At 43.7% G+C, this 20,161-nt stretch overlaps 1 protein-coding gene across 1 annotated transcript in view; it reads right to left on the reverse strand.

Moving 5' to 3' along the window:
* CLIP4 (CAP-Gly domain containing linker protein family member 4) overlaps window positions 1-17,595 on the reverse strand; it is a 54,018-nt gene extending 36,423 nt beyond the window's left edge. The window contains exons 1-6 of the mRNA XM_080685393.1: window positions 17,380-17,595; window positions 8,774-8,921; window positions 6,124-6,263; window positions 5,251-5,344; window positions 3,429-3,590; window positions 1,580-1,698 (exon numbers count right to left, since the gene is read on the reverse strand). Coding sequence (XP_080541519.1) covers window positions 1,580-1,698; window positions 3,429-3,590; window positions 5,251-5,344; window positions 6,124-6,263; window positions 8,774-8,906 — 648 coding nt within the window. The 5' untranslated portion in view covers window positions 8,907-8,921; window positions 17,380-17,595. The remainder of the gene's footprint in view (window positions 1-1,579; window positions 1,699-3,428; window positions 3,591-5,250; window positions 5,345-6,123; window positions 6,264-8,773; window positions 8,922-17,379) is intronic.
* Between the last annotated feature and the right edge of the window lie 2,566 nt (window positions 17,596-20,161).

A 20,161-nucleotide genomic window follows, 5' to 3' on the forward strand; every position in this document is an offset into this window, starting at 1 on the left:
AAGCTGATGAATATTCTATTAAGATCTCCTCCTGGGACCTCCCCTAAATCTCCACCCTTAAAAGCCCTCAGGACAAGGATACCTCTGCTCTCCCTCCTGGAAGCACCCCTGTGCCTTTCCCCTCCCCTTCTTCTCCTCCCTCCCCTCCCCACCCCCCCACCCACCCCCCCCACCCCCCCGCCCGGCCCATTACCATAACCTTCCTCTCCTAAGCTCCAAGACCCTTCTTTTGCCTCTGTAACTTGTTGCCTGAGCCCACTTCTACCACTCACTCTTCCTCTGTTACTGCCTAAATCAATGTTCTCCTGTAGTGTGAGTCTTGGCTCTGAGTTCCTTCCTGGCCAGAGCTCAAGTACCGAGGTTGCTGAACCCAGGTCTGGTCTGACTCCAGGGGTCTAACACCTGGTGCCTTTCTCGCCACCGCCAACAACTGCATCTTACTAAGTTCAGAATATTCTCTCCACTAATGGGGTTTTGTCAACCGTTTACTAGCAAAAGCAAACACGATCACCCTCACATTCCAGCCAAACTGAATTATCATCTCCTAGCTGTTGCTCATGCTACTGTCTGTGCCTAAAATGCTTTTCTCACCTCCTTCCTGTATGTACCTGGTTAATTTTAACTAGGTTTGAGCACTCACTGTCACCTTGGCCAGACACCCCTCCTATATAGGCCCTCTGTGCACACCGCACCCACCCCTCTACCACTAAACTTAACACAGCACAGCAAAATTGACTGCTTACTTGTCCATCCTCCCCTCTAGACTCTGTTCTCTTTAAAGACAAAGACTTTTACCTCATTTATTGTTGTTTTCTCTCAGTGCCCAATAAACAGTAAGGAAGGGGGAGAGGGAGGGAGGGAGGGTTAGTTAACCAACTGATGAGGTTAAACAGAAAGAAAAGTGGCAAAGAAGTAGGAAGGAGTGAAGGGGGGTGGGGGAGGAAACCAGGGAAAAGAAGAGAAGAGGCTCTTTCACACATTTGCCACCCTTGCCCGTGAAGAATCCCTGTCACTGGCACTAATATAAGAGCCACTGCTGTGAAGACAATAGAATATCAAAGGATTTAAAGTTTATGATATTCAACCCTGTGTGGTAACTTTGTAAGTCAGTAACATTACCATGAAAAAATATATTTTTTCCTTTAATTTGATTTTTTAAAGTTCACTCCATTTTGAAATGTGCATCTTTCAAAATTGTCTGGAATAAAAATTTCTTTCCAAAAGAGTTTAAAATATAATTTAATACAGAAATATAACTTGAATATATGCATTTGTATTTGACAGTTAACATTTATAAATACATCAAAAGCCCACATGAAAGATCCTTAAACTCAAAGATGACGACACTTGAAGGAACATTTCATGTTACTGAATGGAAGCAGGTTTTATAGACTCCTCAATACCAGGCCTGAAGGTCACCTCTGTGAACTTTATTTGAGATGAAGTTTAACACCATTACTCTTTACAGGGACACACAAATATAAGTTATTTGCTTACATGGAGTTCAAGAACATTTAGATTCAACTCTCTACTGGGAGATAATGTTAGATGGTTAAATTCTTTTAATTTAACTTCTTACCCTAAATGCGGGATTTGCGCCAAGCTCCAATAAGCATTTCACGGTGCCTGCACACAGGTTATAAGCGGCAATGTGCAGAGCTGTTCCGAAATTAAAGTCACTGCAAGTAGCATCCACATCTGCAACCAAACATCACAAATATATTAAAATAAATTTTTAAACTTAGCTAGTATAATGTAAAAGGGGACAGGCTGGGGGCTTGGGAGAATGCTGGAGGGAGGAGCTTTATTGGCCAATTTTTGAGACTTAACCCACCAGAAGCAACATTTCACAATGGAACAAAATTTTCAATAGAACAAAATTTTCATATTACAATCTGGTTAACCAATTATGTTCTCAGCATAATAAAATTTCATTATAAAATGGATTAATGTTATCATCGGCTTTCTAACTATCACAAACTAAACTATATTTAAAAGCAATTAATGGCAATAATTCATGTTTGTGGAGACAACCATCTTCACACAATCTCTCATTAAACCTCTCATCTATTTACCAGGATGACTACAATGAGGTAGTAGGGTTTAGGTCAGGCCCAGAAAACAATGGCTCATGAGCCAAATCAAAGTCACCATCTGTTTTTGTAAATAAAGTTTTACTGGAACATAGCCACACGCATCCATTTACATATTCTCTATGGCTACTTTCATGCCACAACTACAGAATCTAGTAGTTGCAACAGAGACCATAAAAAGCCTAAAATATTTACTATCTGACCCTTCACAAAAAAAAAAAAAAAATGCAGAATTTTCACACCAGGAAGAAGTTAAAAACTAATTAAAAATATAAATGTCTACATATTGTACTCTTTCATAATACTTTATTCAACAAATGAATTTGGACTTCAGAATAAGAAATAAAATCTTGCAATTCTAAGGACATTTTAATAACTTTCAATAAATTATCATGATCCTATACTTAGAAACAAGAAATCCTCCAGATTTGGGAATCCTATTTTGAATGTTTTCTACAACAAGGGTTTACTATACCTCTGGTTCTGCTAATCCTACCTTCATCTAATCACCCCAGCCCACATGCCTCACCTGCAACTAAAACCAGCAGGATGTGCTCAAGACAAACTCTCCTGCCTTATTAAAGACACTGTACTATCAAGAGAGGCATTCCTAACATTATTCAAAAGGCAAACAGGTATAAGTTAAAGAGAAAGTGGACACTTATACAAAGCAGAGGTTAGAAACCAACATTCTGGGAAATTTATTTACTGAATCTCTAAATCAAGTCCTCTAAAAGTGGGAAACACTGCCTTTGACTACTGCACTTGTTCTCCTAATCCCCTCAAAAGAAAACTGACCCCTGAGACAACCAGAGGAAAAGTCAAGCACCAGGACTGCAATTTAGACATTCTCATGTTCAAGTTTAAGATATCAAGACAGGAAGACAAAAAAAAGGCCAGATAAAAAGTTATCGTTTCATAGACTCACAGAATTTCAGAACTGAATACCACCTAAAATAAATACTCTTTATGATTTCAATGCTTAGCTCTGAAGGTTTTTTTGCTCTATTTCTGGCTACTCAAATAAGACAAAAGAATTACATAGCACAAAGATTCAATTACACTTTATAAAATCCATGTTATCCTAGAAAATTCGCAGAGAGATAAAAACCTGGAGAACACTTTTTATTTTGTATCTCTTTGTACTGAGCCTTTTCGTGAAAGAATAGTAACTAATCTTCACTATAGAAAGTTTAAAACTATTCTTGAAAAAATGAGATGGGAGGTCATATGGAACAAGATGGATTAGAAGGAAAAAACTCTTTGAATTATCATTTTCAGCCACTAATAAAATGTTGCATTAGTAACATCTAATGGCGATCTTATAGTACTTGCCTTTTGGTTTGGATGTCTTCAAAATCACTCTTACAAGCTCAGGGACATCAAAATACGCAGCATAATGCAAAGCATTCATATTTGTCCAGCGACTCCGCAAACTAACGTCTGCTCCCAGATCAATAAGTTGAGTTGCAAATTTTACAGCTGTATCAACATCACCTAAGGAAGGTTTTCTAAATTATTTTTCTTCAGTACAAATTTAAGTTCCAATGGATGGCTAACCACTACCTCATTTAAAAAGCCAAAGCAAATAGTATATACTGCATATACACTTATACCTCAAAGGAATTTAGTATAAGAAAATAAGCAAATACTCAGAGATATGGATAAACACTTAGCTGTAAAGATGTTCATCACAGAACTTTTTATTATGAATAAAATTCTGAAACAACCTAAAAGTATAATAATAAGAAATCGGTTAAATAAATTATGAGACATCCTAGAATGGAATACTATACAGCCAGTAAAAACAACACAAGGGACCAGTGCTACTCAGAGTGGGCTGCGTGGACTACTGCCAGTCCCAAAATATAACTTGTCTGTACTTTTTATAACCCTTTTCTTTTTTCCTATGTAATCATTTCTTATGAGTATATTAATTGAAATATCATTTTATGTCTTTTGAAAAATATTTGGGCTTGTATTATATATCTTTACTAGAGGCCCGGTGCACAAAATTCATGCACGGGGGGAGGGGGTGTCCCTCAGCCCAGCCTGCACCCTCTCCAATCTGGGACCCCTCGAGGGATGTCCAACTGCCTGTTTAGGCCTGATCCCGGTAGGATTGGGCCTAAACAGGCAGTTGGACATCTCTCTCACAATCCAGGATTGCTGGCTCCCAACTGCTCGCCTGCCTGCCTTCCTGATTGCCCCTAACCGCTTCTGCCTGCCAGCCTGATCACCCCCCTAACCACTCCCCTGCCAGCCTGATTGATGCCTAACTGCTCCCCTGCCAGCCTGATTGCCCCTAACTGCCCTCCCCTGCAGGCCTGGTCACCCCTAACTGCCCCCCGCTACAGGCCTAGTCCCCCCCCAACTGCCCTCCCCTGCAGGCCTGGGTCCCCCCCAACTGCACCCTCCATGCCGGCCCGGTCACCTCCAACTTCCCTCCTCTGCTGGCCTGGTCACCCCTAACTGCCCTCCCCTGCAGGCTTGATCACCCCCAACTGCCCTCCCTTGCAGGCCTGGTCCCTCCCAACTGCCCTCCCCTGCTGGCCATCTGTGGCGGCCATCTTGTGTCCACATGGGGGCAGCCATCTTTGACCACATGGGGACAGCCATCTTGTGTGTTGGAGTGATGGTCAATTTGCATATTACTCTTTTATTAGACAGGATTTCATTTTTCTATTATTTCATTTTATAAAAGTATAAGTCCATGATAGATAGCAAAAAAAAAAGAATCCTTCACCATCAATAGCTTAAGAAGCACTATATCAGACTACGGAAACATAGGGAGATGGTCACAACAGTTAAATAACAGAGGCAAGTTTACACAATAGGAAAACACCAATTTTGGAAAACATGAGCACATGTTATGTATGTAGGAACAGACCCCAGACAGGCCTGAAGACTGGGGTCTCAGGGGTTGGGTAGCCTAGAAAACTGAGCTTGGATCCAGAAAGGCTGGGAGATGCCAGGAGGCTATTAAGACCACCTTGAGAAAAGGAAGAAAAGTCAGTAAGTTTCTGGAAGGACCTAACTGAATCCTCACCTGTTCAGGGAATGTTATCATCAGAGCCAGTTGCTCTCCTGGGGACTATGGTTGTACAGGCACCAATACAGATATTCTAAGCAATTAATAGGTTTACCACACACTTACCAATACCATGAGCTCCGGACTTGCAAGTATAATGTAGAAGAGTCATATCTGTCAGTCCATCTCTGTCATTCACATTGCAGCCTCTCTTAAGAATCTGAGGAAACCCAGGAAGAGGTGATCACAACAACTACTGAAGTCAACTGACTTCGAACCAATGCTGGGCAACAAGGGAGCCTGCCTTTTCTGGCCTAGTTCTCAACAACATGTATAGACAGCACTGGCTTCTCTTGAGGAGAGATCTTAAGTCTGCACCCAACAAGAATGAAAACTGAACTTGCCAACCGACTGAAGGAAATTTATGAAGAGTATTACAAGGTAATCTAGCACTCCAAATATGTCCCTTAACCTCTCAAAGAGTAAGCAAAATTCTATTTCTCATGGGTATAAGGGTATTTGAAAAGAGTATGAGCTCTCTCTTCCTACAATATGATAATATGCTGGTCAAGGAAACCAGTTACTCTTTCATCCTGCCTTCAAAAAATATTTTTAAATTATATTTAAGCCTAGATCTTTAACAAACTACCCAAAAGTATAGATAAAACATGATGGTAATCAAATACCCTCATGAAAGAATTTCTTTAAGTTTACAAAATTAATTTGTACAAGAAAGAAAGTACCAAAAATGCCTGCTCCTGTGAAAAGTCTACTATGTCAGAATCCCATATGTAAGAGAGTGAGGCGCATGAGGGAATAATGGAAAGAATTTATAGTACTAACTATTTAACTATAGTAAAAACCTGGAAATATAAAGAACAAACATCAGACTCTTTAAAAGGTCTCCCCTTTATCACCATCTTTCCATTTAGATGGGGGGAAAGTCTATGTGATTAACAATCCTAACAACGTAAAGCTTAAAATGTGATAATTTCTTACCTCATTCCCAATAATGTCAATGTTCTGCTGGACCTGAGGAACCCACTGTCTTAAAATGGCAAATAATTCTGATACAGAAGTTTTAGGATCAAAGAGAATTTCCTGGCATGATGTATCATTCGGATCAAAGAAAGAGAACTCTGAAATAAAAGGTGTAAATTAAATTTATTAAAAGTTACAAATAAATATCTTGAAAATACTAAACAATAAAACCAGAGCTTAAATGATACCAATATTTTTAGATGTTAGAAAAAGTAGATTTTTACCTTAAGCAATTCTCAAAAACAAAATCAAAATTGCCAAAAAGTATGAGGCATTCTTGAGTTGTTGTGAGAATGAGATTTCAATTTACCATCCCATAATTTATTATAGATGAAACAAAAACATACTCACACTAAATATAAGATAGTTGTTACCGCTGGGGAGCAAGGGGAATTGGCTCAGAAAGGAAAATGGAGGGGATTTATCTTTAAAGTTTTATTTCTTTTAATAAGAAAACAAGAGCTAAAGGAAATACAACAAAATGCTAATATTTGTTCATTCTGATGGTGGACATGTGTGATATACATTTTTGCTATCACTGTTCTTTGCATTTGTAAATGATTTCCTACTTTTTAAAAATGAAATACAATGAAAAAAAACGAACACAATAACAATAAAAGTAACAAACATGCCAATAAATTTGTGAGGTTGCTTAGGCCTTTATATAGAGAGATTTTCCATACAAACAACTATAAATCTGCATTTGCCCCACCCTGTACACTTTATGTAAATTACCTTATTCCATCCTCATAACAACATATGAGATAGGTATTATTATTCTCATTTGATCAAAAAATAAACAAGGGGATAGAGAAAATAAGTAATATGCCAAGAGTCAGTTTCCCACTGTTAAAGATAGCTAAGTGGCTAAATAGATGTCTGTCAGAGCTTCTGAAAATAGAATTTCTTTCTATTCTGGAAAGTGAGTAGGGAAAGTTCAACTATAGGTCCATTCAGATTCTAAGAATCTATAATTCTAATAATATAGGCAATGTTTAATTTCACTTATACAAAAGGGTCAATATCTATTGTCACCTTTCATTCAATGTATTTATTCAACACAAACTGAGCAACTAATCAATAAATTACTATATTAGCCCTACTGAGATAAATAAAAACAATATGATTCCTGGTCCATCCCAAAGACTTATATAGTCTAGGAAAGGAAATAAGACAATTATGACTCAAGGTAGAATTAGATAAGTGTCATAAGCAAGGAACAAAGTGCTTTAGCTTAATGCTTTTCCCATACAACTAATTTTGCTATATCTGACAATAAACCCAGTCAATTTGTGTAAAAGCTGCAAATAATTCCCAGGATCTAGGCACAGATCTTGTGTAATACTTTTGATGATTTCAAGGTAATCCACTGTAGAATCTGAACACATAAAAATAGCATACTTCGAAATGAATAGTTATTAGAATGGATATGACTAAAAGGACAAATTCCCAATCCAATAATTTTTTATATCTACTAATATTTAAAAATTGTATTATTTCTACCTTCAAAGATGATTTGAAATGGTGACCCAATATTTTACTTGAAAAACTCCAAATCAGAAATGTAACAAATCTATCTCTGGTGTTCTTTTACCAACTAGCTGATAAAATAGGGTCTTGGGGAAAATTTATCTAAATAGATAAAAACTAGGATACTTTTAAGTTTATATTTTACCGAGGAGATTTAAATGAACCAATTTAAATAAGAACCAATATCATTCCATGGAAAGGTCTCACCCTCCCTGCTTTTTTTAAGTTTTGCTATATTTTATTTGTGTACTAGAGGCCCAGTGCACAAATTCATGCACAGGTGGGATCTCTCAGCCTGGCCAGCGATCAGGGCCCACCAGAGCCATCTCACCCAGTCCTGATCGGGGCTGATTGGGGTTGGCCAGCCGGAGGGAAGGACCATGAGAGGTTGGCTGGCCACAGGAGGTTGGCTGTGGGAGCGCACTGACCACCAGGGGGCAGCTCCTGCACTGAGCATCTGCCCCCTGGTGGTCAGTGTGCCCCATAGCTACCAGCCAGTCGTCCAGTCATAACGGTCGCTTAGGCTTTTATATATATAGATATATTGATAATTACGATGATGATTGAGACAGGGTCCAAATTAGGCTTGCTTGTGTACTAAAACTTGTTGTTACATTGTCACCCGAGTTTGGAACCTTTCAGGAGTGAGCATTTCCTGTGTTAATTAGAATTCTAGCATTTCAAAGACCACAGGGCCCCTATAGATGGCTAGTTGACAGTGCTTTCGTGTCATTTTTCTCAGTATATGGCTTTGTAAACAAGTCAGTATATTTAACCAAAATAAATACATGAATAGCAGAAGAATGCTAGATATCTAAGCACCACTGCATCCTGAAAATAAGTTCCTCTAAATCCATCATGGTGCATAAAATGAAATTTTACCTAGTAAAAATGCTGATAGCAGAAATGAAATGTTTCATTTAAGTGGCAGAAAAAGCAATTGTATTTTTGAAAAAGGAAAACTTTAGCAATTTTATGAAAACCATAGTAAATTGTTTTAGGAAAAATTATGAGCATAAAACAGACATAAGACGGAAGTTACCAGTTCACAGACAATAAAGTCAGCTACTTCACATACCACAGTCGGAAGGCATTGGTGCTGCAGAAATGGAGAAGGTCACGGGTGTTTCCGAACCTGAAAACAAAAATGGATATCTTCCGATCAAAGACTCTCCTTCTAATGGGAACTCTGGGAGGTCCTCTATGGTCATCTTCTAGAAAGCCTCCTGTAATGAGAGGAGAGAGAAAGCATGTTATTTCTGAATGCCACTTAGAGTGACTGCCTTCACCATAAACAGACTGTATTCTTTTAATATCTAACTTGCTGACACTTTCAACTTCAACCTTCAAGAATCGCTTTTAGAAAGGAAGGGGGGGATTTTCTTTTAGCAAACATTATCGCTTATAGAGTCAGCAACACAAATTATATTTCTAAACAAAGCTCAGGAGTCATATTATTTCCCAATTATAGGTGAAAACATGTTTTTAAATGTTGAGCTAATCTAAATGGGTAATGTTTTCTTTACTCACAGATATTATTCCTGGTCAATGGACCTTTAACTTCTCATGGAATCTGACACCCAATAGCTCTTGCCACAAGCACACAATCTAGTTTAGGATACTCATTATTTCCTGACATCCCAGAAAACTTTAGTGAATGTTAATCACATCTCTCGTACAAATCTGAGAGCCTACTTCTTAACAATGATAGGATCTGTTCATTCCATCCTAGCAGGAGATGGAAGGCCATGCCTTTATTTTTTTTTTTTTTTGGGGGGGGGGTACAATTTTAAATTTAATTTTACTTGAATTTCACAAAAGAAAGAGAAAGAGAAGTTGATGGAATTGCTGAATTCATAAATATTTCCTCTAGAGAAGAGATACTTCCCCTAAAATATCCCTTCAAGATTAAAAAAAAAGGAAACTGTGAGAACATTAAAGGCTAAAGTCATTATGATTTTTCCCAAGGATGTATTTTCATTTTTGTGTGTATAGACTGACTTCTTGTTGTGAAAGATGAGTTCCTTGGCCCCGCCACATGGGCATGAACACGCAGTTCTGAAAATATGGAAGCCCTTCTGTACCAGTTAGTAAATATCAGCCACTGGACTCTCCCCAGGGCTCTCCCTCTCTCCTGGATGCCCCATCCCACCACCAGGACCAACCCCAACTCCCATCTTCCCAGGACCCATAGCTACGGGGAAAGGGACTCCAACAGGCACCTTCAACATGCACCACTTCGCCCCAAGCATCTTAGTTCCCATCTGTTTTATATAATGGCCTCAAGTAAGGCTTTGTTTGCAGAAAGTATTCAGTGTGAAACCCGTTTGAAAACCCCCTGCTCAAGGTCAGCCCTCAGGCCCTTGCAAGTTTGCACAGTCCAGGCCTTTCTCCCAAACACACCAGCTAGCTCCTTATGAAGCCAAGTGCAGGTCTGCATCCTGGAGTAGTTACCTTGCATCCAAATGGGGCAACAGACACAGGCCTGCAGGTATGGAGACTGCCCTCGAGCCAGTCCAAATCGCATAAGGCAGGTGCTGGAGCCCAGGCTCAAATGGAGGCGGCAGGAAGGGAGTGGGCTTTGCTCCGTTCCCAGTCCTGTGCCAGGTGCTCACAGTGCGGATCCTCTCCAGTCCTATGAGAGGCGTTTCTTTGCTCCCTTCCATCCCTCCCTCCTTTCCTTCCTCCCGGATTTACTGAGCACCTGTCTGTGCCAGAGGCCAGGACACAAAGGCAAAGCTAGCATCCCCAAGACCTCCCAGCCCCCTGAGAGCTTCATCCAGAAAACAGCTGGGACTGGGGTGGGTGAGCTTCATCCTTCCCCCAAGTGACTCAGGGAAGGTTCTCCAGGAGACTTAAAGCTGAGCTGGGATTTGAAGGATGAGGAAGGGCCTTCCAGGTGGAGGGAACTGCAGGTGCAAAGGCAGGGAGGGAGGAAATAGCCCGCCTGGTCTGGGAACTGTGGGAGGGTGATAGAGCCCAGGTCCAAGAAATCTGCTCGGTGAGGTGAGGGTCCCACAACCCACTACTTGGGCCCTCTGCCTCCTTGACCTTCTTTGCTCCCGGCTGCCTGACCAGGAAGAGCCCTGGCCCAGCTGCACAAAAGCAGACTTTGAAGCTGGAGGGAGTGAGGAAGGAGGGGCCAGCTGGTGTGTACTAGTATTTTTGGATTGATTCTCAGAAATCACCTCCTCCTTCTCCCCTCCTCCGACACCATGGCAACCAGGCGGCAGCTGGGGGAGCCACCTGTGAGCTGGGCTGAGTTGAGGGGGAGGTGGCCCGAGGCTAGGGTCCTCTGCTCCCCACCTCTCTGAGCCTGTTTTGGCATCTAGAATACCAGCACAACAAAGTACCATTATTTTGGGGTGTCAGGCTTCCCTCCCTCCTACCTTCCCTCCCTGCCTTCCTTCCCTTTTGATCTTTGCTTTGGCCCCAGGGTTTTAAGCTGTTCATTGAAAGATGAGGGAGGTGGCCAGGCCCCTGTGGCTCAGTGGCTGAGCTTTGACCTATGAACCAGGAGGTCACGGTTTGATTCCCGGTCAGAACACACTCCTGGGTTGTGGGTTCGGGTTGTGGGCTAGATCCCACAGATCGTGCAGCTGATCCATGATTCTCTCATTATTGATGCTTCTCTCTCTCTCTCTCTCTCTTTCTCTCTCTCTCTCTCTCTCTCTCTCTCTCTCTCTCTCTCTCTCTCTCTCTCCCTCCCTCTCTCCCTCCCTCCCTCCCTCCCTCCCTCCCTCCCTCTCTGAAATCAATAAAAATATATACTTTTTTTTAAAGAGCTGAGGAGAGACCCAGGTGGCCCCTGGGAAGGGTTTCTCCCTCCCCATCTCCCCAGCATGATTCAGGAGGCAGCCCCTCTGGGGGTCACCTTGGACCCCTAGATCCATCCAGATTCCCGCTCGTGGGGATTCGGTACCTGGGAGGGTGGAGAGGCAGGCACACAGCGCCCCGGGTCACGTAGGGCTGAAGGACTGACCATCCGCCCACCCATGGCTGCCTGGCTCCATCAAACTGCTTCCAACTGGTCCTCTGTTTCCTGCCAACCAAACCCCTTCTCCAGAGGGTTTTGTAGAATTATTGTTTCTTGCGGATGAAGCACTCCATGTTTCTCGAGGCTGGCGGTGAAGTAATTGGATACAACTCTGCATTGTTCAACACAAATGGCCCATTGGTTCAGCGTCGGGACAGAGGCGTCAGGGCGCTGAGGAGGCACCCGCTCTGTCTTCCTTACGCTCGCTGGCAGGTCAAAGGCTGGGTGTTCTCGGGCTCTGACGGGTTTTCCGGAAAGCCATGCCTTTTAAACCATGTCCCTGAGATTACCTTTTCCCCAGACAACATGAGTGGTTTGAATAAATTTGCTATAAATTGGACTGGTGTTGCACCAAGCCAACCCATCAGAAATGATGGAGAAAGAAGAGAAAATGTTAGTGAAACTGAACTATGAAGCCAAAAACCTTCCAATTTCTTTTGCATCAAATCTTCAAATATAAAATATTATGACTATGTACTTTTTAAATATAAACAAAACCATATTACAAAGCCAAATGAAAATGATTTTGTTTATTTCAGTAGAAAGAAGAGAATAAGTGAAAATAGCTAATTGATCGTGTCCTCTAGCAGATTATGCCTTGCTATTATTACTCAATGTGCTCTACTACACTTGGTTAACCAACCTGCCATCTAACTTAATCATCGTTACCATCACCACCCTTGTCTAAGGAAACATCACCTCTCCAAGATAACTAGTTCCTTCCCAACTTGACTCACGTTTTCTAAATACTAGCAGGAACTGGTAAAGAGTAAGATGCTTTCTTTTTTCTCATATGGTGTACGTTTATATGGACGTAGAGATTATCACATATTAAATAACCTAATCCAGTGTTACTATGTAACGGTATTCAAGTTTTCATGGATGCTAGAATGACTTGCCACCCAATACTTTGAATCATTTTGACATTAACCTTGCTAAATAATCCTATATAATAAAAGGCTAATATGCAAATTGACCGATTGGCAGAACCGGTCGCTATGACGCACACTGACCACCAGGGGGCAGACGCTCAACAGAGAGCTGCCCCCTGGTGGTCAGTGCGCTCCCACAGGGGGAGCGCTGCTCAGCCAGAAGCCGGGCTCACGGCGATGGCGAGAGCCTCTCCTGCCTCCGTGGCAATGCTAAGGCTGTCCCACAGCCGGCTTAGGCCAGCTCCCGGTGACTTACAGTCAGACATCCCCCGAGGGCTCCCGGACTGCAAGACCCCCCTGGGCTGAGGGACCCCCCCCCCACCAAGTGCATGAATCTCATGCACCGGGCCTCTAGTAGGAATATAACAAGGAATTGGTGTCACATGGCATGATGATCTCCCTTAAATACTATCCATTCTAAAAAGTAACACACGCCACAAAGATGACCCTCCTTCAACACTAGCTTCTCAGGTAGAAGTAACTCAGCATTTCTACCTGTTGGCTTCTAAGTGTTTGGCAATAAGTTTGGACAAACTATTCCATGCAGAGAATGAAGCTACCTTTAGCACAGCTTGTTAAACATGTTAAACATGTAACCACTGCCTACAAGGCACTACACTGATCTAGATGTTTCAGAAAATAAAAAATAAAAAAAATGAGTAACAGATGTTCCCAGGCTTACAGTCTACTAGGGTGAATAAAATAGCACTAGTTACTATAGATGATGAAACAGAGGGAATTTGTTCCATAACATAAGTACACGGAACATGCCCTATGGCAGCTCCTGAGAATCAGAAATGGTGTGGGAAAGGAGACATCACCTAGGGCAGTGGTCGGCAAACTCATTAGTCAACAGAGCCAAATATCAACAGTACAACGATTGAAATTTCTTTGGAGAGCCAAATTTTTTAAACTTAAACTTCTTCTAACGCCACTTCTTCAAAATAGACTCGCCCAGGCCGTGGTATTTTGTGGAAGAGCCACACTCAAGGGGCCAAAGAGCCGCATGTGGCTCACGAGCCGCAGTTTGCCGACCACGGACCTAGGGTATAGGTCTTGAAAGATGAGTAGGCAGAGATTTGGGGCAGAAATGTCAAAGGGGAGCACTTAGAGGAACAGTAGGCTGGAATGTGCGCTACATCCCGGAAAACAGTGAGAGGTAAGGCTGTAATGGTTTCTTAGGGCTATACTCAGAAGTACTTTAAATACCTGATCAAAGACAAAACCTTTTAATTCCATGAGCACTGGGAAACCACTGATTATTTCAAAGGAGACTGTCCTACTGTTCAAGCTGTGTTCTAGGAAGACTAACCTGACTACAATCACATTTGGAGACTCAGGCGTGTTTTTTGATATTCGTAATTCTTCAGCAGAGTGAATACGTGGTTATCTTTCTGAGCTGATTAAGAGGAGCCACCTTTCAAATTTTCTTTTCAGAGTGGGTTTTCCATTCAAAAATGTTTTCTAGAAGTGATCCCCAAAGCACCTTTCATTTCCTTGCAGACTGTTGAGATTCTTAAAAGAACTGTATCTTACATAACTATCACTTGCCACAGGAGTTAGCTTAGTGGCTTTCACATACTTAATAAATATTCAAGTCCTAGATTCAAGGTGGAAAGATGAGTCATTCAACACAATGTAATCAACTTCATCATTTTACATGTTAGCTACTTCAAGCTCAGAGAGCTATATTACCTAACCAATGGAGTGAACATTCTTTTTTTTTGTCTTCATTCCATTTTTTCCCAGTTCTCTTTCCTTTCCTTCATGAAACCCCAACATTCTGCCCCACCAAAGAAAACTATACACCTCTACAAACTTTTGTATAGTCTTAGAATCCTTTTGCAAAAGCAATTTCTAGATGCCATGACACCTGGCAATAGTGGTCAAACTTGGAGATATACTAACCTGAATAGAGTACATACTTTCGTTTCAAATTCTACTATGGTTAACTGGTGATAATGGGTTATACAAAGTAAACCTTAAGATTTTTTTTAAGTTGGCCCTATTTAACTGTGTACATAACAGATACATTAAGTAGATTCAAATTCCCCAAATTTCGATTTACATATGAACTAGAGGCCCGTTGCACGAAGATTAGTGCAATAGGCCTTCCTTCCCCTGGCTTCGCTCCCAGCTGCAAGTCTTCGCTCCCGGCTGCAGTGCCGCTCCTGTAGCTTCATCCACCCCCCGCCCTCCCTCTCATAGCAGGTGTCCTGCCCCGCCCGGCCGCTCCACGCCTGCATATGCAAATTAACCTACCATCTTTGTTGGGTTAATTTGCATACTCACTCCTGATTGGCTGGTAGGCGTTGCAGAGGTATGGTCAATTTGCATATTTCTCTTTTATTAGTGTAGATCCCATCACCCTAAATCAGCTCTGAGCAAAGCATCTTGTAATATGGCTATGTCATCTCATGATTTCTCAAGGATTCCTGGTCCATGCCCTAACTCAGAATGGTGGTAAGTGGAGAGGCCCACTAACTTCTTCAGAGTAGTTGAAGGCTGGTTAGGGCCTCAGGAAGGAACCTCCCTGAGGCCTACAGATGCCCTCAGATTTATGTGGAATATGGTTAAAGGGCAGCATCCCTGAGCTACTCAACTAACAGGAAACCCAAGCTGTGTCCACACAAGTTGGAATCATTGAACTTCACACAGCATTTTCTCATGAGTCTTCAAGAGATTCCAAAAAAAGTAGCCCAACCAAAATAAGCATTTAAAATACGTCTTCGGCAACCCATTTACACGAAATCTGTTCAATCACTAAGCAGAGATGTGCAGTATCTGACACTGAGTTTGCTCTAGGCCTAGGGAGAACACAAAAGATACCTGCCCTCCAGAAGGTGATTTAGTCCTTCAGCAAATATTTATCCAGTGTTTCTTACTAAATCCCAGTCTGGGCACAGCAAACATAAAGAAAACAGATAAGCCTTTGCCCTCATGTAGATTACAGCCTACAAGAAAGGTGTAATTACTGTGTAAATGAAGTAAGTGCTGGAGTCAAGGGGGCAGGGGAGACTTCCTGAGGGACTAATAATCGAAAGCTGTGGTGCCCAAGCAGGTAGCTTCTAGTTACATGTGGCAATTTAAATCAAATTAAGAGTTCAGTATCTCCATTTCTCTAGCCCCATACACATGCTCAAAAGCCACATGTGGCCAGTGGCTGCCATGTGAACGTGGCAGAAGAAAACATTCCCCTGGTCCTGGAAAGTTCTCCTGAACATCCCTGAAGGAAAACTGTGCTGCTGAAAGGCCAGGTGAGAAAACAATACAGAGATCCTAAAACAAACAACAACAACAAAAGACTAACAAACTAAGCAAGCCGGTAACAGCATAGGTAATTACAGATCATTAACCAGGGAACAGAAAGACTAAAAGGAAGCAGATATTTGTAGGTTTAAACAGGGGGAAAGAATTAATTCTGTAACATTAAGAACACTAGCATATGTTTCCAAATTGAAGCTGTTATAAACAATAAAAGACACGATAAAAACATCATTTTTTTTAAAGGCCTTGCTGGTGGGAACTGTATCTGGTAATCTGAAACGTCTGAAATAAATCCTACACGTAATATATTCTGTGCCAAATTTTCTATAAAATAGAAATAAATATATTCATTACATTTCAAGATCCAATCTTACATCCCAGGTCCGTCCATATCGAACGAAAGCATTTAAAAATGCATATTTATGTTAGCAAAATAAGATAGAACCGGGGAGGTTTGGCAGCATAAACATGAACAAAGCTAGACTTCTGCCATTTTCCATTCTGTTTTCCCTCCAGAGTCGCTGCATGTCTTGCGCCACGTGATCTGCCATTTAGGCGGCTTAAACTGTGCATCCGATTGCTCTGTGGCAAATGTCAATGTGAACGTATAAGTACAATTAAAAGATTCGGGGTTGTTTCTCCGAAGAGGGCTGAAACATTTCAAAGGCATGATTTGTATCCTATGGATATCGCCACAATGGGAACCACCATCCAGCTGGGAGCACAGTTATTACCCCATGAGAATATCATCCTCTGATACATATCAAAACACTGTCTCCGAGTTTAAATCCAAATTGCCTGTGAGTCTCTGGGGGAGTGAACCACCTGACATCTAATGCAAAAGAAAGCTGATGTTATAAACCCATCAATCTAATCCACAAGGATGACGTCTGAACCGCGCCTTTCTGCAGGGCAGGTCTCGCGCGTTTCTCCAAACTTCCCAATTCCCACGATTTAAAATTAAGGAATCTCGGGGCAGCAAAAGACTGGAAGCAAAGTCATTTGGTTTAGTTTTGCATTCCCACTGGCAAAAGGTTTCTTCAACAATTTAATAAGCGAGGCAAGAGCGGAAGAGGCCCATTTCAAGAGCAGGGCCGAGCCAGCACGCACACCCGTGCGCGCGGGAGGCACTCCCAGGGCGCCGGGCGGTCAAGGTTGGAGCCCAGAGCTCCGCCGCCGGTTCCGGCCCGTCCCCCACGCGGCGCGGCCGCTCCTCCTAAAGTTAAACCTTCGTGAGGAACGGGAACAAGCACCCACATCCTCACGGGTGGGCCACGCCGCCCCAGGGAGGCCTCCGGGAGCTGGCGACACCGGCGCCACTGCAGGCAGCCGCCGGGCTCCGTGTGCCCTTGCGCCTCCGCGCGCGCGGCCCTCCCAGAACCGCCAACCGCCCCACGGGCACCCGCGCCCCGCCCGCCCGGCCTGGAGCCCCGCGCGCTCCCGCCGCACCTGCCTCCTCGGGTCCCCTCGGGACGGCGGGCTGGGAACGCGGGGGCGCGGACGAAAGGCCGAAAGGCGCGCCCCTCTGCCCGGCCTCCGGTGGCAGCCGCGGAGCCTCCCGCCGCGCCGCTCCGGACCTCCAGGGACCCCCTGCCGCCGCCTCGCGCGCACCCGAGCCGGGCCCACGCGGGTTCTGCGCGCGCGCGCAGTGCAGCCTCCCGGGTCGCGCGCACGCGCAGCTGCAGGCGGTGGGGGGGGGGGGGCGGGGGCGCCCCTGCACTCGCGCGCCTGCACTCGCGCGCCTCCAACCTGAGCCCCCAGCCTCTCACCGACAGAAGGTTGGGCCTGGAGGTTGGAACCTGTGGGGTGCTTCTTGGGTTCACCTGGCGTGGAGCTGGGCCGCTGGGACTCTCCCCCACCCCCCCGCCCCCGCAGCCCGAGGCGGGCTCTGGAGGAACCCCGACTGGCCCAGGGCAGTGACCGGGGAAGCAGCCCTTGGCCCGCTGCACACTCTTCTGTGAAAGCCCTTAGCCGGCCCGACCTGACCTGCCTCCCTAGCTAGAAGCGCTCCTACCACCTTCTTTGGGGCAGGGACCTGGTCTCATCAGGTTGGGGCTCCCCAGCGTCTAGCCCCGCGCACAGCCCAGAGTAGGTCCATGGGTCAGTTGCCAGTTTGCAGGTCTGGCTGTAAAAAGCCCAGTCAGTGCTATGCCCAAAGTTGAATAATTACACCCAAGGGTGTCAGTGTAGAGCAGGAGTGAGTAGTCATCCCAGAAGTTTATTTCCCCTGCTGCTTTGGCCCTTCTCACGCCCTCTTCTCCTGGTCCCCTTCTCCCTCCCCCAAGAAACAGAAAGTGGTGTGACTGTGACAACTGACAGCACCAAGGCTAACATCCTGGATCTCCATCACCCAGGGGAAGGGAAGGTGTTATCTGACACTTAAGGAGTCCCCTTGATGAAGAAAATAAGTCCATTGCTTCTCATGACTTAGGTTTTTAACACCGAGTCGGTAGTGCTCACCCTAACACCTCTCTCTGAGGCCCTTGGTTCTGGCTCTGATATACAGATTACTCCCCTGTACTTCTATGTTCACCAAGCACAGTGCCTGGCAGGGGCTGATACTGAATGAATACCTATTCATGTCACTGCAAGAACGCCCTTCCTTTGAAAGCAGCCATTTTCCCTGTCGTCAGCCTTGTTGAGAAGTCCGTCCTACCTTAGGAGCTAACGTCCCCCTCCCTGCATCTCCTCCTCTTTCTATCCCAGGGAACGTACAAATCGGACCTGACTCCTAGGCAGAGTCCAGAGGACAAGCATTGTCTGTCCCTGAGGCTATTCCTTATATGACAGGGTGATGGCCCCACTCACCCGCATGTTGAGGGCCTCTGAGGCGTGCATCTCAGCTTGTCTAGAGCTCAGGAAGGAAACTGGGTGTCCTGTCCCATGGAGAGGAGAGAAACAGCCACCTCTTCCTTGTCCTATGCTCCCATTAGCACAGCTTGAAATATCAAAACCGGGATTTGCAGCAGTCACATCGCATTGCTGAATGGGGTGGGGCATACTGTCAACTAAAACCCCTAGCACTTGCACAATATGTAAATGCCATGACCATCCCACAGCTCCTGGTCAGCTGCCAGAGTCTCTGTCCCTGCAGGTTTAGCGTCTTCCTGCTCTCTCAGGGATGATAATGCGAGGCAGAGGCTTACTTCTCACAGGGGGAGGGGGGGCTCCACCTCCCTCTCCCTGCTCTCTTCTACCCTGTTCTTGCATGACCTCGCCCAACTCTTTAACTGATGAAAAGAAGGAAGGCAGTCTGCCCCTGGTTGGCTTCAAGTAACTATAACTGTTCCCTATTGCCAGTGAGCCACAGAAACTCATAAAGATCCAGGTGTGACAGAAGAGGCTATTGATGAAGTTTCCACGGGCATACAGTTCCCTTTTATGGCTGATTTAAATTATTCCTCTGAGACACCCCTTTTAGTAAATGACAGGGTGTGGCTAGCTGAGTTGTTCTTAATGATAATAAAAGTCTGTTAGAACCAGCCAGGCCACTGGCTTTTTTTCTGCTACACCCAAACACCATATAGTACACCAGGCAAATTCCCAGGATACCAAACCATTAGAGAGGGTTAGAGGGAATAGGCAAAAGAAGACAGTGTCACTGCTCTTACATGGACTGAGGTAGTGAGCAGGATATCATTCAGAGGAGGGGAAGATAAGAATTCTGCTTCCAGAATCAGGGTGTGCAAGAGACATCCAGCTGTCAAAATTGGGGTGCCAGATTGGAGTCCAACTAGCAGAAGCAGTTAAATGCAAAATATCAGAGCAGAGCGCTAGATATTTCTATTTGCAGATGATAAAATCATTAGCCTAGAAAATCTAACAGAATCAACTATTAGAAGTAATAAGTGAGTTCAAGAAGGTTGCCAAGTACAAGATCAATTTCTAAAAATCAATAGTTTCTGATACATCAGCAGTAAGCAACCAGGAAATATAATAGGCAATAAGATACCATTCAGCATAGCAATTAAACTCTAAAGCATAATATCCAGGAACTCTGTGGAGAAAATTTTAAAACTCTACTTAAGGACATACAAGAAGATGGGATAAATGAAGCTATTCCATGGATAGGATGACTTTACATTGTAAAAATGCCCATTTAAACTCTAAGTTTACTGTTATAACCACCAAAATTCCAGTAGGAACTCAACGTGTAAGGAACTTCAATAAACTTATAAAATATGGAAGGAAAAATAAATTTTGAAATAGTTAAGCCAATTTTGAAAAGCAA

The sequence above is a fragment of the Plecotus auritus genome (genome assembly GCF_963455305.1).
Source record: "Plecotus auritus genome assembly, chromosome: 8".
NCBI classification, from domain to species: domain Eukaryota; kingdom Metazoa; phylum Chordata; class Mammalia; order Chiroptera; family Vespertilionidae; genus Plecotus; species Plecotus auritus.